At 38.1% G+C, this 12,275-nt stretch overlaps 1 protein-coding gene across 2 annotated transcripts in view; it reads right to left on the bottom strand.

The window, feature by feature from the left end:
• The window catches only part of SLC28A3 (solute carrier family 28 member 3), a 37,744-nt gene that overhangs the window by 718 nt on the left and 24,751 nt on the right, over positions 1-12,275 (bottom strand). For both annotated transcript variants that reach the window (XM_068175731.1, XM_068175730.1), the window contains 9 exons: positions 11,847-11,927; positions 10,793-10,873; positions 9,668-9,793; positions 9,220-9,350; positions 8,273-8,441; positions 6,440-6,637; positions 3,781-3,862; positions 2,859-2,957; positions 971-1,094 (listed from right to left, as the gene is read on the bottom strand). In XM_068175731.1, the coding sequence (XP_068031832.1) occupies positions 971-1,094; positions 2,859-2,957; positions 3,781-3,862; positions 6,440-6,637; positions 8,273-8,441; positions 9,220-9,350; positions 9,668-9,793; positions 10,793-10,873; positions 11,847-11,927 (1,091 nt within the window). The remainder of the gene's footprint in view (positions 1-970; positions 1,095-2,858; positions 2,958-3,780; positions 3,863-6,439; positions 6,638-8,272; positions 8,442-9,219; positions 9,351-9,667; positions 9,794-10,792; positions 10,874-11,846; positions 11,928-12,275) is intronic.

Raw genomic sequence — 12,275 nt, 5'->3', positions numbered from 1 at the left:
AACTATGAATTAAGAGCATTTATTCCCAAAGTAATTAGTTTTGAAAGTAGAAAAAAAGAAAAAAAAGAAAAAGAAAAAAAAAGCACATTAGGACAAATTTGAAAGGTTCTGGCCATAATCTAAATACATAGACCTATGGTTCTTTGTGAGATAGTGTTAAGTATATCTGAATATATTCCTTATTTAATATCAGTATTTCTTTCTTTTCTGCCTTGGATAGAGAGTTGTGAAATACATTTATCTTGAAATATTTTTCTACTTTAAATGCATGTAAAGTTTTCAGTGTAAACAGGCCTGATTATTATCTTCAGTCACATTACAGACAGAAGAGGGAAGGGAGGGAAAGGCTCCTGACTTTTTTTCAGCTATGCTAACCTCAAATACTAGGTTAACATTATATTAGTTCAAATATTTTATTTATTTCCTTGTTAGTATTTGAGATAAACCAGGAATCATCGATGGCCAATTCCTGGCCCTGCACAGAGCACCATCCCCAAGAGTCACACCACGTACTGAGAGCATTATCCAAATGCTTATTGAACTCTGTCAGGCTGGTGCTGTGACCACTTCCCTGGGGAGCTTGTTCCAGTACCCAACCACCATCTGGGGGAAGAACCTCTTTCTAATACCCAACCTAAACCTCCCCTGACACAGCTTCAGGCCATTCCCTCAGGTCCTGTCACTGATCACCACAGAGGAGAGAGCAGTGCTTGACCCTCCTCTCACGAGGAAGTTTCAACAAAGATATTTTGAATTGTCTGTTGGTTCTGTAGGTGTTTGTCATGCAATAGAAAAATGCCCCAAGAAGAGGAATACAATTCAACAGCAATTCAATAGCCATTCCTCTAAAAGACACTAGTTCACTGAAAGCAGATGTCTAAGAAAAAAGGGAAAAAAAAAAAAAATTAGGTTTCCAGAGAAGACATGAGCTCCCTAATTTTACTCTCAGAGGATAAAGGGTTCTGAATACCTGGTGAAGAGTTGCTGGCAGCATTCAACTAGCTCTGTGCTGTTGGCAGGGAAATCTTTGAAGTTGGAAGCATTTCCTAATAAGATGTGGCAAGGAACTTCCAGACTAGGGACAGTCAGCATTCCTGTGAAGTAAGTTACAATTTTCTTAATGAATAATGAAGAGGAAGGTAAGATTTGAGAATGTGAATCATGAAGTCATGATCAAATGAACCATTCTGGCTGACACAAAATCACCATTTGAAGTGGTTATGTAAAGGTACAAGATCAAAATGTTTGAATTGTGGGATTTCTAATCTGAATAATTTTTTAAAACTGAATTAACGAACAACCACAACAATTTATTTACTTTTTATATGTAGAAATTAAACTACAGCAACCTGTTACACTTGGATAATTTTGGTTTTCTGCCTCTTTTAACAATATTAATATTATGTAGTAAAACCTTTCTCACTGCTGGGTCACTGTGTTTTTATTAACTAAAATGAAGCTATGCTGCATTTATAGAAGTGCAAGTAAATATAGAACCTCTTATTTTGTTTTAACTAGAGTTTGCTTTGCTGCATATTCTCTAAAATTTCTGACAAATACTAATGACATCAGTCACTGGAGTAATGGACGTACAAAAAGTATGAAAATGATAGCTCCTTCTATATGTAATGTTGTAGAACTTGGACACATTTTTAATATGTTCTTATCTTAACTGGGGTAATAGAAATTGCTTGGTTTTTCTACTTTCTCCTGAGCATAAGGAAAGCATTTACCATGGCAGGAGTAGGTGGAATGCAATTTTCTTTCCAAAGCACATTGGAGAGATTTTCTCAGTGGCTGTTCACAATATTATTCTTAAGATCAGTATTGTGAAATGACACATTTTAGTAAGGCTTCCTGGTTCCTCAGTTATGCAAAGTAGTGTCACATATTAAAATATTATGGATGGCTGTGAGACTAATGTTATTTCAAGTGTGCTGGTTCTGTAGCCTTCAGAAAATTGTGTGAGCTTATCTTTAAAATATGTATGTTTCTGTTGCTACCATGAACACTGAGACATAGAGAAATGATGGTAAAAATAGACATAGTGGTTTTAGCTACACAAAGTACCAAGATATTTCTTCACTATTGAAATATGAGTGCTTTAACCTTTGTCATACCATGTCATACCAATTTTGTCTACCACATGCTCAGTAAAGAAAGCTGGAAAAGGGATTGTGAAATACTGAGGATAAATTTATAACCTACTGAAACATATCAATTAATTAATCTTTTGAATAAATAATTTGTTCTTTTTATTTACTCCCTAAAATGACTGTTGTATTGTGATTTTTCACTCAAATTGAAGCTGAAATTTTGGAAAAAAGGAGTCCCATTTTAGAACCATTTCACAAGCCTAAGAACTCTTTGGAAATAATATCCTCTCAAAATGTCAAGTTAACATTATGACAAAGAATTATTCATATTCTCCCTCACTGTTTCTCTTTTACATTCTTTCATTCCACTTTTCTGTTTCTTTTCCAAAATTAGTTCTCTATTCCTGTAACTAGTGGTATGGAGGATGGATTGCAATTCATCTATAACTTGCTTTGTTTATGAGTCACATGTTCTTCACAGACAAACTAACTAAAAAAACCCAACAAAAGTCTCCTCCATTAAAACACCATACCCATACCCCTCTCCTAAAAACACAGGCATAATGGACAACTGAAATATTTACATCTTTTCAAATTCTAGTTTTCAAGAACCATTTGTCTCATATCAACTTTTAATCCTGCCAAGCACAGAAATACTTGTGTTTGAGTGACAGGGGCATGTTAGGTGGATATAGTATGGCGCTGGTGCACTGCCACGTGGTGGTCACTGACTGTAGATGACACCAAACCTGAGCATTGTACCTGCGACACAGGCAGTCATGAAACAGGCCACAGTTCCCGCAATCATTGCTCTGAAAGCACCGTTGGCTATTTCCTTCTTTTTTGAGGGAGCAATGCTTGCTAGAAGAAAAACAAAATGTATGTCAAACAGAAATACATATAAGGAAGCTGAATCTGCCAGCTTTTGTCCCCACAGGAGTAACTTCCCACCCTGCAGCTTAAACTAGGGGAAACATGGAGGAAAAATGGGACATTTTTTAGTGGGTTATTTGAAGGCCATGTGCCAGTGTTGGCTCTCTCTGTTAAGAGGGTGGCTTATATTTAAAATGGTAACTTTAATTTTCTTTGGCAGTTTGCATGTCTCTGCTGGATGATTGTGCCCTTCAGAAGAGTCTGGCCCTATGGCTGGGTTTTGCTCCTCTAAGCTATCCCACTGCTGAGCACACTGTGGCTTCAAGGGTAAAGACGACTGCCAGCCATTCTGGCTGCCTGGTGAGGAACTCAGATGGTTTTTCAATTTTTCTTTTTCCACTGAGATCTGAAAAACTTTTTTTAAAATTTCTTTCCCTATAAGCCTACTGCACATATGTGATATTTTTACAGGAAATAACCAAATTAATCTCCCAAACCAACATGCTATGGAGTTGACCTGCTCCTCCTGAAGCTCATGGGCAATAGTAACTCAGGTTCATGTTTGAGGTCTAAACAGGGAAGGCTATCAGAAGAGCTTGGCTCCTTCCCCTTGCCTTCAGCACCTCTCCCAGAACTTCCACACCAAAGCCTGTATCCCTCTGGGTGCCCTTCCTTCACAATTGAATGCTAGGCTGTAGCACAGCAGCTACTCAACCCCTAATGCTGCTAAGCTTCACCCCCAGCCTGTTTCTTTTGGTGCTTTCTTTGGGATTTCCTTCACAAACAAATTGTCTGTGAGAGTGGTTCTTACTTAGGCCTCCTATTACCAGTCCCAGGGAGCCGAAGTTGGCAAATCCACAGAGAGCATAGGTGGCAATGACTTCAGAGCGAACCTGAAAAGCAAAGACACACCCTCTGAGTGGTTTGAAACAGCTCATTGTGATTTAAAGGTCTGAAAACATGGCATTGTGTCTCTGAGTACAAAAATAACTGTTTTGTTTGGTTGCTGCCCAAGGTGTGGCTTTCAGAAAGGTAGACTTGTTCCCTTGTTGAAAGTCACAGGCTTTTACACCCATTGCCCATGTGAGGACTGACAAACTATGTGATAATTTTATCTTTCACATATATTGTTGTGCCTTTTTCAAGTGAGTAGTAGTAATTAAAGAAAAAAAAATCTTACTAGTGGTAAATCAACTGCTGTTTTCTGAAAGTATGAGTCACAGAGCTACAACTCAACTTGTTTTTCACAGCTGGATGCTTCTATAAAACTCTTTTGAAACCTCAAGTTTTTGTATGCATCCCTGAATTCTTTTACCCTGAAGAAGCAGAGGGCTCTATATACAAAGCTACTTTATGCATGCTCCACCCTGTGCAAAGAAGAAAAATTGGTCTTCTACTAAGTAGTTACATTGGTGTGTTGACAGGCAGAGAGGGACATAATGATTTTGGAATCCCCATTAACAGCTTATTTCTGTACTGACTTCTGCCACCTTTCTCCCCTTGGGTAACACCAACTAAGCCTGGATCTCACAGCAGAGAAAAGGTTGGCCTTTGTCTCCACAGAGGGACACCTCACATGACACAAAATGGTCCTTTAGGTGAAATCAGGCTACAAACCTTGCAAGCCTTCAGATAAATGTAGGTCAAACATTTTGAGAAAGGAGGCAACATATCTCAGCAAATGGATTTCTGTCCCTCTGGCAGCTCTGAATTCCTATTTACTGTGGTTTAGGTTCAAGCTGAAAATGAGTGAGTGTTCTAGCAGGTTTCCTGTTTATTAGAAGTTCCTCTAGATTAATTCCTCTTTTATGAACATCAATTTGTAGATACTTTCAGTCAATCTGTACAAATGCAGGAAAATGTTTTTCAAGTACCCACTCTACCAGCTTTTCCTAGAAAAATCTCTGTGTACCCTGCTTTCATTTGCACTTTCCTATCTCTGAAAACAGGAAGACATGTAATTAATGACTCAGGTGAAGACACTTGTTTGCTCAGTCTGACAGAATATCTGTGTGTGGATGAATTAGAGAGCTCTAAAACTGAAATTAAAAATGGAAGCCAAGCACACCCTCACCTGAACTGTTGTGCTATAATTATAATGCTTATCAGCCAATTTTTACCAGCATTATGAATCTAAATTGTTTATGTTTCTCAGAGCTTTTCACCTGCATATGGAAGTTAATACAGCCCCTTGTAGGTATTAGAAGTGAATGTGAAAGTTCCATATGAAATCTCATGTGGGGAAAAAAATCAAATAGAGTTCCTAGGATCTGTGTTTTAAGGCTCTATTCTATACTAAAAAATCCTTATTCACTCATGCAGGAATTCAGTGTCATATTCATGTAGTAGAAGGAAGCACAGCTACAGCAGGGCACATCAAAGATCATTCTAGCCCAGGGTTCTATTGCCCAAAATTTCAGGAACACTGGTAATGAATGCTCATACAAGGGTGTGAATATTTGATCAGACCACCTGGCTTTCTGCCTCCACATGTGAAATACGTTCTGTTAATCAGGAATGCAAGTGGCTAGGAATTTGGTTTTGATTTTTAGTATAAGAGGTATCCATAGCATCCCATCTGATTCAAAGAAGCAAATAAGAGCTGTATAAAATACTTTCTAATTCAGATTTTCTCTACAGTGACAATTGGTCTTGATTTGAGAAAGAAAGATCAATGGTGGTGTAAAGTTGGATACCATAGTTTTTGTTGCCAGTGCTCAGGACGAATTCAGCATGTGCTGTGTGTGTGAATGCCAGATAGTGGAGTAGTCATGTCCACAAAGGCCAGCTTTCATCACTGAATGATCTTTGGCCCTGTGCACACATGCAAGATGCCCTTAGCATTGCCTTTCTCAGGGCTCTGTAGTAGGAGCTACACGTCTGTTGGGTAAATTGTGAATGAGAGGTGGGACAAGGCTGGAAAGCTTGATTGAGTCAGACTGGTTGGACTCAGTGTGGCAAGGGAGGTGTATGGAATGTACTATGTGTCTTTTATTACTGCCCTCTGCAGAAAGAACAATAGCCTACAGCAAAGATGTGCCAGTAATGCCACCTGCTAGAGCTTGCTAGATGCCTCTCTTCAAGGTTAATGCTTGGACAAACCTCTGAGTGCAGGAGGATCCTCAAGTCCTTCCTCAGGGTTTTCTTGGGAGAGTAGCTCATAGAGAAGTGCTGAGAATCAAGGCTTGCCTTGAAGACAGCCTCTGTCTTAAGTGTGGTATCTTATGGGACACTGCATGTTTCCCAAACCCTTTCCCATTCTGTTTCTATGCTTGTTCAAGACAGCTAGGGCAATGACAATCACAGCAACTGCACAGAGCAATGCTGCACTTTCATAACTGATCTCTGTTGCTCAAAGACACATCTTAGAGTAATATGCAACCATTTTATGCCCATATTAAAAAATAAGTCGAGTTTCAGCATTGAAGTATTTGATCAAATAAATCTGTAGAACAGAAAATTTTACTTACTGTCATATACTGTTTCACACCATTAATGTACATGCTTCCACCCTTTTCTCGGTTTTGAATCAGTTTTGAAAGGCGCTCATAAGCCAAAAATTCATTGAAGAAAGTTTTGTAACCTAGTAGTCCACCAACAATAAAACTGTCTTCCCAGTCTACTCCCATCATGAAAGAGAATGGCATGAAGACATAAGCACAAATGTTCTGCAGAATGTATAAGAAAAAGCAGGTCAAAATACATGTCAAAGAACAATAGCAGACAGTAAGTTTTCTAAACTTAAAATAAGGATGGTTTTATTTTAGCAGAGGAAAATTGGCCTTCAGTTTTTGCTGCCACAAACTCTGGGAGAGTTTTTAATTGTCAGGCATGCTTGAGTACCTTTTAAAACATTAATCCAGACTCTAGATATAACAAAATATTTATATATCCCTAATTTTATATGTAAAATAAAACCAAGGTTTCTGTGCCTTCTTTTCTGTCAAATAATGGCTTCAAATTGGGCACAGTGTTTGACAAAAAGAAGGAAGATTGAACTAAAAGAGCTGATAAGAGAACTGAGGATTCTAATTCTTCTGCTAGATTAAATCAAATGTGTTAATGAACATGCTTAATTATCAGATTATTGGACTCCAACTGGTGTAAACAAAAGAGTTGTCTCTGCATAAAAGCTGTGCATCTGACACAATTAAAGCTGTACCTATTTTTTTCTGGCATTATACGATTTATGGAAACTGAAAAAGAAATCCTATATCACAGTGTAGCTTATTTCTATATAAGAGAAAATAGCTCCAACTGTGAAAGGCTTTGGTCAGATTGTCCTTAGTGAATATAATGGAGATCTTTAAGTAGTTACTATTTCTGGCTAGTTTCTCTGCTCACAGAAGGTTACACATTAGTGTCTCTCCCAAGGGAAGATTGACTGCATGCATCATGTCTTTGTGTCTCAATTCCTTGTGGACTATGTACCCATCCACCCAGCAGTTATGAAAATACCAGCCCCTGCACAAGTATGCCTAAGGAATGCATACTTATGCCTCTCCTCAGCTACGGGTGTCTGGGGTGCAGTGAGATATCTGTGAAAGCTTGGCAGGGTAATCACTTAGTGTTCTGAAGCCATATCTGTTATGAGTGGCTATTCACTTTGGCAGCACCTTTAAGACAAGTTATATCCATGTTTCTCACTGGGCTTTTATTAGGGTCTTGAAAAACAAAAAGGCCCAAACCACTGAAACTAGGTGGTTGCATTGGGTCAAAAATGACATATTGACCTATGTTCAAACAGAAGTCCTGTTTGAAACCTATTTGCTCTGTTGAGTGATTTGGGTACAGTTTTATTTTGTAATTGTATTGAGAATTAGCTGATATCAAGTAAGTCTGGTTTCAGGCAAGTTCAGCCTTTCGCCAGTGTTCCCATCTCAGTGAACATAGTGAGCATTAAGGGTTTGATGGGACCTTCTGAAGCAAAAGCCAATTTTATGTTCAGCTGAAGGAGATGTTAATGGCTTGGCAAGTGTGTAACTGACAGATGTGCTGCACTGCCAAGTCAGAGGAGGCAGGTGCTTCGCTACTCTGTATAAAGATACCCTGAGGGTTAGCAAGAACACTGCAGAGGGAGACTATATGCAAACTAATAGATACAGAAATACTTAAATGGCAAAAATTTTACTTTAACTGTTAAAAATTTTTTTCAGAACATGCAAATAAAATATGGTTTTAGATCATGTTAAAACACAAAATGAGAAAAGAAAACAGCAACAAACAAACCACTCAAGCACTTAAATTTGAGAAAGAGAAATTACGCATGTATGTCAGCTGCACAAAGAAACTGGAGATCATACCTCAAAGGTCAGCTGTGGATAGTCAAACAAGTTGCCCACCCAAGAAAGGGCTGAGTCAAGGAAGCTCAGCAGTGCAAGGAAGGAGATCACATTCACGGCAATATTTGCTATCAGCCCAATGGAGGTAGAGGCACCCTGACTGGCTGCTTCCAGCAGATTCTTTGATTCACTTTTCCAATGAAGAGAAAACCAGAGTATGAATATCTTTAAATTCAAGAATAAATAACAGAACTAAAAGGTACATACATTTGATTAGAATTCTAATACTGAAGCACTCTGTACACTCATAGAGAAAATAATGAAGAGGAATGATGAGGTGAAGTAGGCTTTTCCTGTCAATCCTCATGGCAGACACTTGATGCATATGCTTGTGGTGCCCTGAGAATGAATTCTGGTACATTTAGGGTTGAGCAAGGTATGGATCAGATCTCAAAACTGTAACACTGCTTAGATTAGGCAGTGGTCACTGCTCTTCCTCCACATAGCCCTTAGAGAAATGTCTGGGCCATTCAAAACCAGATCCTTAGAAGCCTTTTTGCTTTGCCTGTATTTCTCAAGAGAAGTATCCCTGCAGATGGGCAACAAATTTGCTGCTGCTGTGAAATGATTGTTTTGCCTTTGCTTTTTACAGGTTTGCATTTGCAGATTCATTTCAGAAAAAAGACAGCAACATTACAAATGAGAAAGCCTCCTGGTAGGTCACCTCAGGTAGACATTTCCCTCTTTCTTTGGAGAGTTTACAGCTTGGCCCAGGTGCTTGGCATATGATAGATTGTAATGGGGCACATTCACCTGAATTCATAAATTAACCATTTGCAGTATTTAGTCTGTAATTAATTTATTGCTTGCACAACTACCACATAATCGCCCTAAAATTTATGTGTGAAGAGTTATTTTTCCAGACCTTATTTTTTCAGAAGTATTAACTAGTATCTAGATCAGCTTACCTTTTTGCCATTTGTATGCCACTCCTCAGAGTTACCAGAGGCTTTTCAGTTTCAGGCCAGAATAATTTGGAGGCAGCTAATGATGCTGGCGCTGACATAACGGAAGCAGTCAGTAGGTGGGAGGAGGAAACCTAGAATTCCAGGTGACAGAAAGTACTCCATGATAACCATATTACACACAAACATGTAAGAATGCAATTAATTTTTTTAGTTGTTTGTATGATTTTTCTACAGGAGGTCATTAAAAGTTCACATTGCTCATAAGGAAATTAACAGAATGAGCTGTCAGAAGACCAGGGATTTTTGTAGCTATTTCCTTCAGAGACAAAAAAATCCCCACAAACAGTAGGAATTATTGAGGGATACTTTCAAAGCATTGTAGCTGGGTGAAATATTTAAAAGACTGCAGATAAACTATACATCTTCTAATTCTTTTCCCCTGTCTTACCCCAAAAGAAATATATGCTCCTAAGACGCTTCCAGCAATAGTTGAGAATCCTGCTGTCATGACTGCATGGAGTTCAGATTTAGTGATATATGGTAAGTAGGGCCGTACCAGGAGAGGAGACTCTGTCTGGAAGTGAAAAACAAGCACCAAATTAAGAAATCCCTAATAAAAGCCCAAAAATTTCTTTTATTAAGAGCAGGAAAATGAGTGTCTGCATCATACTCTCTTAGGTATCTTTGACTAGTTAATCCTAGAGCTAGCAAGTCCTCCAATTTCAATAGATAGGGCTTTTGTATCCCAAGAAAGAGAATGTCTGAAGACAATTCTTCCTGGTTTGCTGTCGCCCTGAAAAGCACAGTGAAACTGCCAAGAAATTCTATTCCAATTCTGAGTGACTTAGAGACAGCCACAGGTCTGACCCACAAATAAGGCTGTTAGTCAAGTGAAACACGCCCCTCTGGCATATGTGCAAGCACATCCTGGAGGCAGTGTCGCACAATGGTACCACTCTAAATCTTGAAGCAGTGTGATGTGGCAAGGAACCACTGCTAAATATCACACTAATAGTGCATTTGGGCTTGGATGTTAATTGTTATCTTTCTACATTGCTTCTAAGCTTGGGACAGATATTATTGTAAATGTGGGTTTAATACATTTCCCGTTAAAGTGGTGTGTTAGATGCTGTCCACTCTTTTTGTGAATAAGGGCTTATACTGCTAACACTGGATCTTAGTTTTCTTCATTGTCTCTCTCTCCTGCCCTTGCCTCCTGTGTGCCATCTTTTCGTACCACTTGCCTTCTCAACTGAAAAAGAACCCTGAAATTGTTATTTCTTCATAGTCTTGGAGTAGTCTAGCAGGGAGATCTATAATCTACATTATGCTTGACCTTCTGTTGGGAAAACATATAATTTCCCAAATCCTTTCCACTGTGCATCACTGCCAATACTGCCAATGAACATACTGCAATTTTGGAAACATATCATCAGACTTGATGTAGTGGAATCCTAGCTTTGAAAGACATTATTTTTTTTTTTAATACAACTGTTCAATGAGCAGCATTGTTTTCCTAAATTCTGTAATATTGTTGTTACGTGTTAGCATGTTTTTCTGTGCTCTGGCTCACCTGTCCCACAAATATGTTACCCGCAGCTACCAGAGACTCAACAGGAGTTGTTCCCATGAAGACATGCATTATCCAACCAACCTAAAATGATTTAAAAAAAAGAAACAAAAATTTGTTCTGCCTGTTCTATGCCCTTCTTGAGTTAATCATAGCAGTCTAAGAGTTCAAAGATATGTTACAATACTTCCTGAGTTAATGATTTCAGCTTAAAGGTATAGCACATTCATGTAATTGGTACATGCTAAAATAAGACAGAGAAGTAATTTAACAGAACTGAAAGTACTCCAGGCTCCTTCTGGGCATAAAAATGTTAAACTAAATTAAACAAAACAGATATTTTGATGTGTTTTTATTACTTATATTCTTGTCCAAAAATACGTAGATCATATGAAGGGAAAAAATGTGAAACTTAGACTAAGGCTAAAAATGCCTCATTGCAATTTTAGCACACTAATGTCAGGTAGGTGACGTTCATAGTGCCTATATAACAATCCTGTGAATGTAAAGGGCAAAGAACTTCTAATTTAAGAATATCTTCAAATTAGGTTTAGCTAACACCATAGAGGAAGGTCTTTTCCCTCATATGACAGGTTTATTGAACAGAGATGACAGAAAGTAGACTTGATCTTATATTAGTAGACAGTAGCACTTGACATAGCTGCTGACAGAAATGAACACTTAGAGAGTGAGGTGAGGAACATGCTTTAATCTTATCTGGGTATCTGTGATAGGAAGGTATATGTAATTACTACTGAAATGCTTAGCAGAAATCCACTCTCTGTGATTTAATCTCCATCATGCACTTTGAGGGCTGGGAGAAGGGCAGGCAGAAAGGAAGATTTAAGCAAGTATGGCATCTGAGGAATGCTAAAGCTAACCAGGCAAATCTAACAATTAATACGACATAAGCAATTTTGAAACCAGACTGAGAGATGCCAATCAAGACTTTGCAATGGTAATATTTGGAACTATTTCCCGGCTATGGCTCCTCTGCACATGTTCAAAACATTTCCCACACTAGCCAAATGAGCATCTAATTGGCAAAAATGCATACCTTTCCAACAAGCCACTGCATGAATCCAACGTGGTAAAGCATAGACATAACCGTACTGAAGAAAACCACAATTGGCAATACCTGATTTGAAGACAGAAGATCATTAAAACTTCTACAGTGGTTTCCTTCCTGACCTTCCTGTTTGTGGTGTAATTAAATAATTTTCATTTATCTATACAGCTTTCTAACACAACTGTAATTGTTTAGAAACTGTTTAGCTTAGCATAATATACATAAGTTTATAGCTATGTTTAAGTCAATTCAAACATTTACATCCTTTAAAAAGAATCTATTTAAAGGTATATACTTAGTAAATACAAAAAGTGAATATAGGTCTCTTACAGTGGATACTGAAAAATATTTTCTTTCAACATAATTTAAAAGAATTGCATGAATGCCTAACCCATTCTCTGACAGGCTATTAAAACC

The sequence above is a fragment of the Anomalospiza imberbis genome, chromosome Z, assembly GCF_031753505.1.
Source record: "Anomalospiza imberbis isolate Cuckoo-Finch-1a 21T00152 chromosome Z, ASM3175350v1, whole genome shotgun sequence".
NCBI classification, from domain to species: Eukaryota; Metazoa; Chordata; class Aves; order Passeriformes; family Viduidae; genus Anomalospiza; species Anomalospiza imberbis.
Note: the sequence above shows the minus strand (reverse complement) of the source record. Positions and strands in the feature narration are given on the sequence as shown.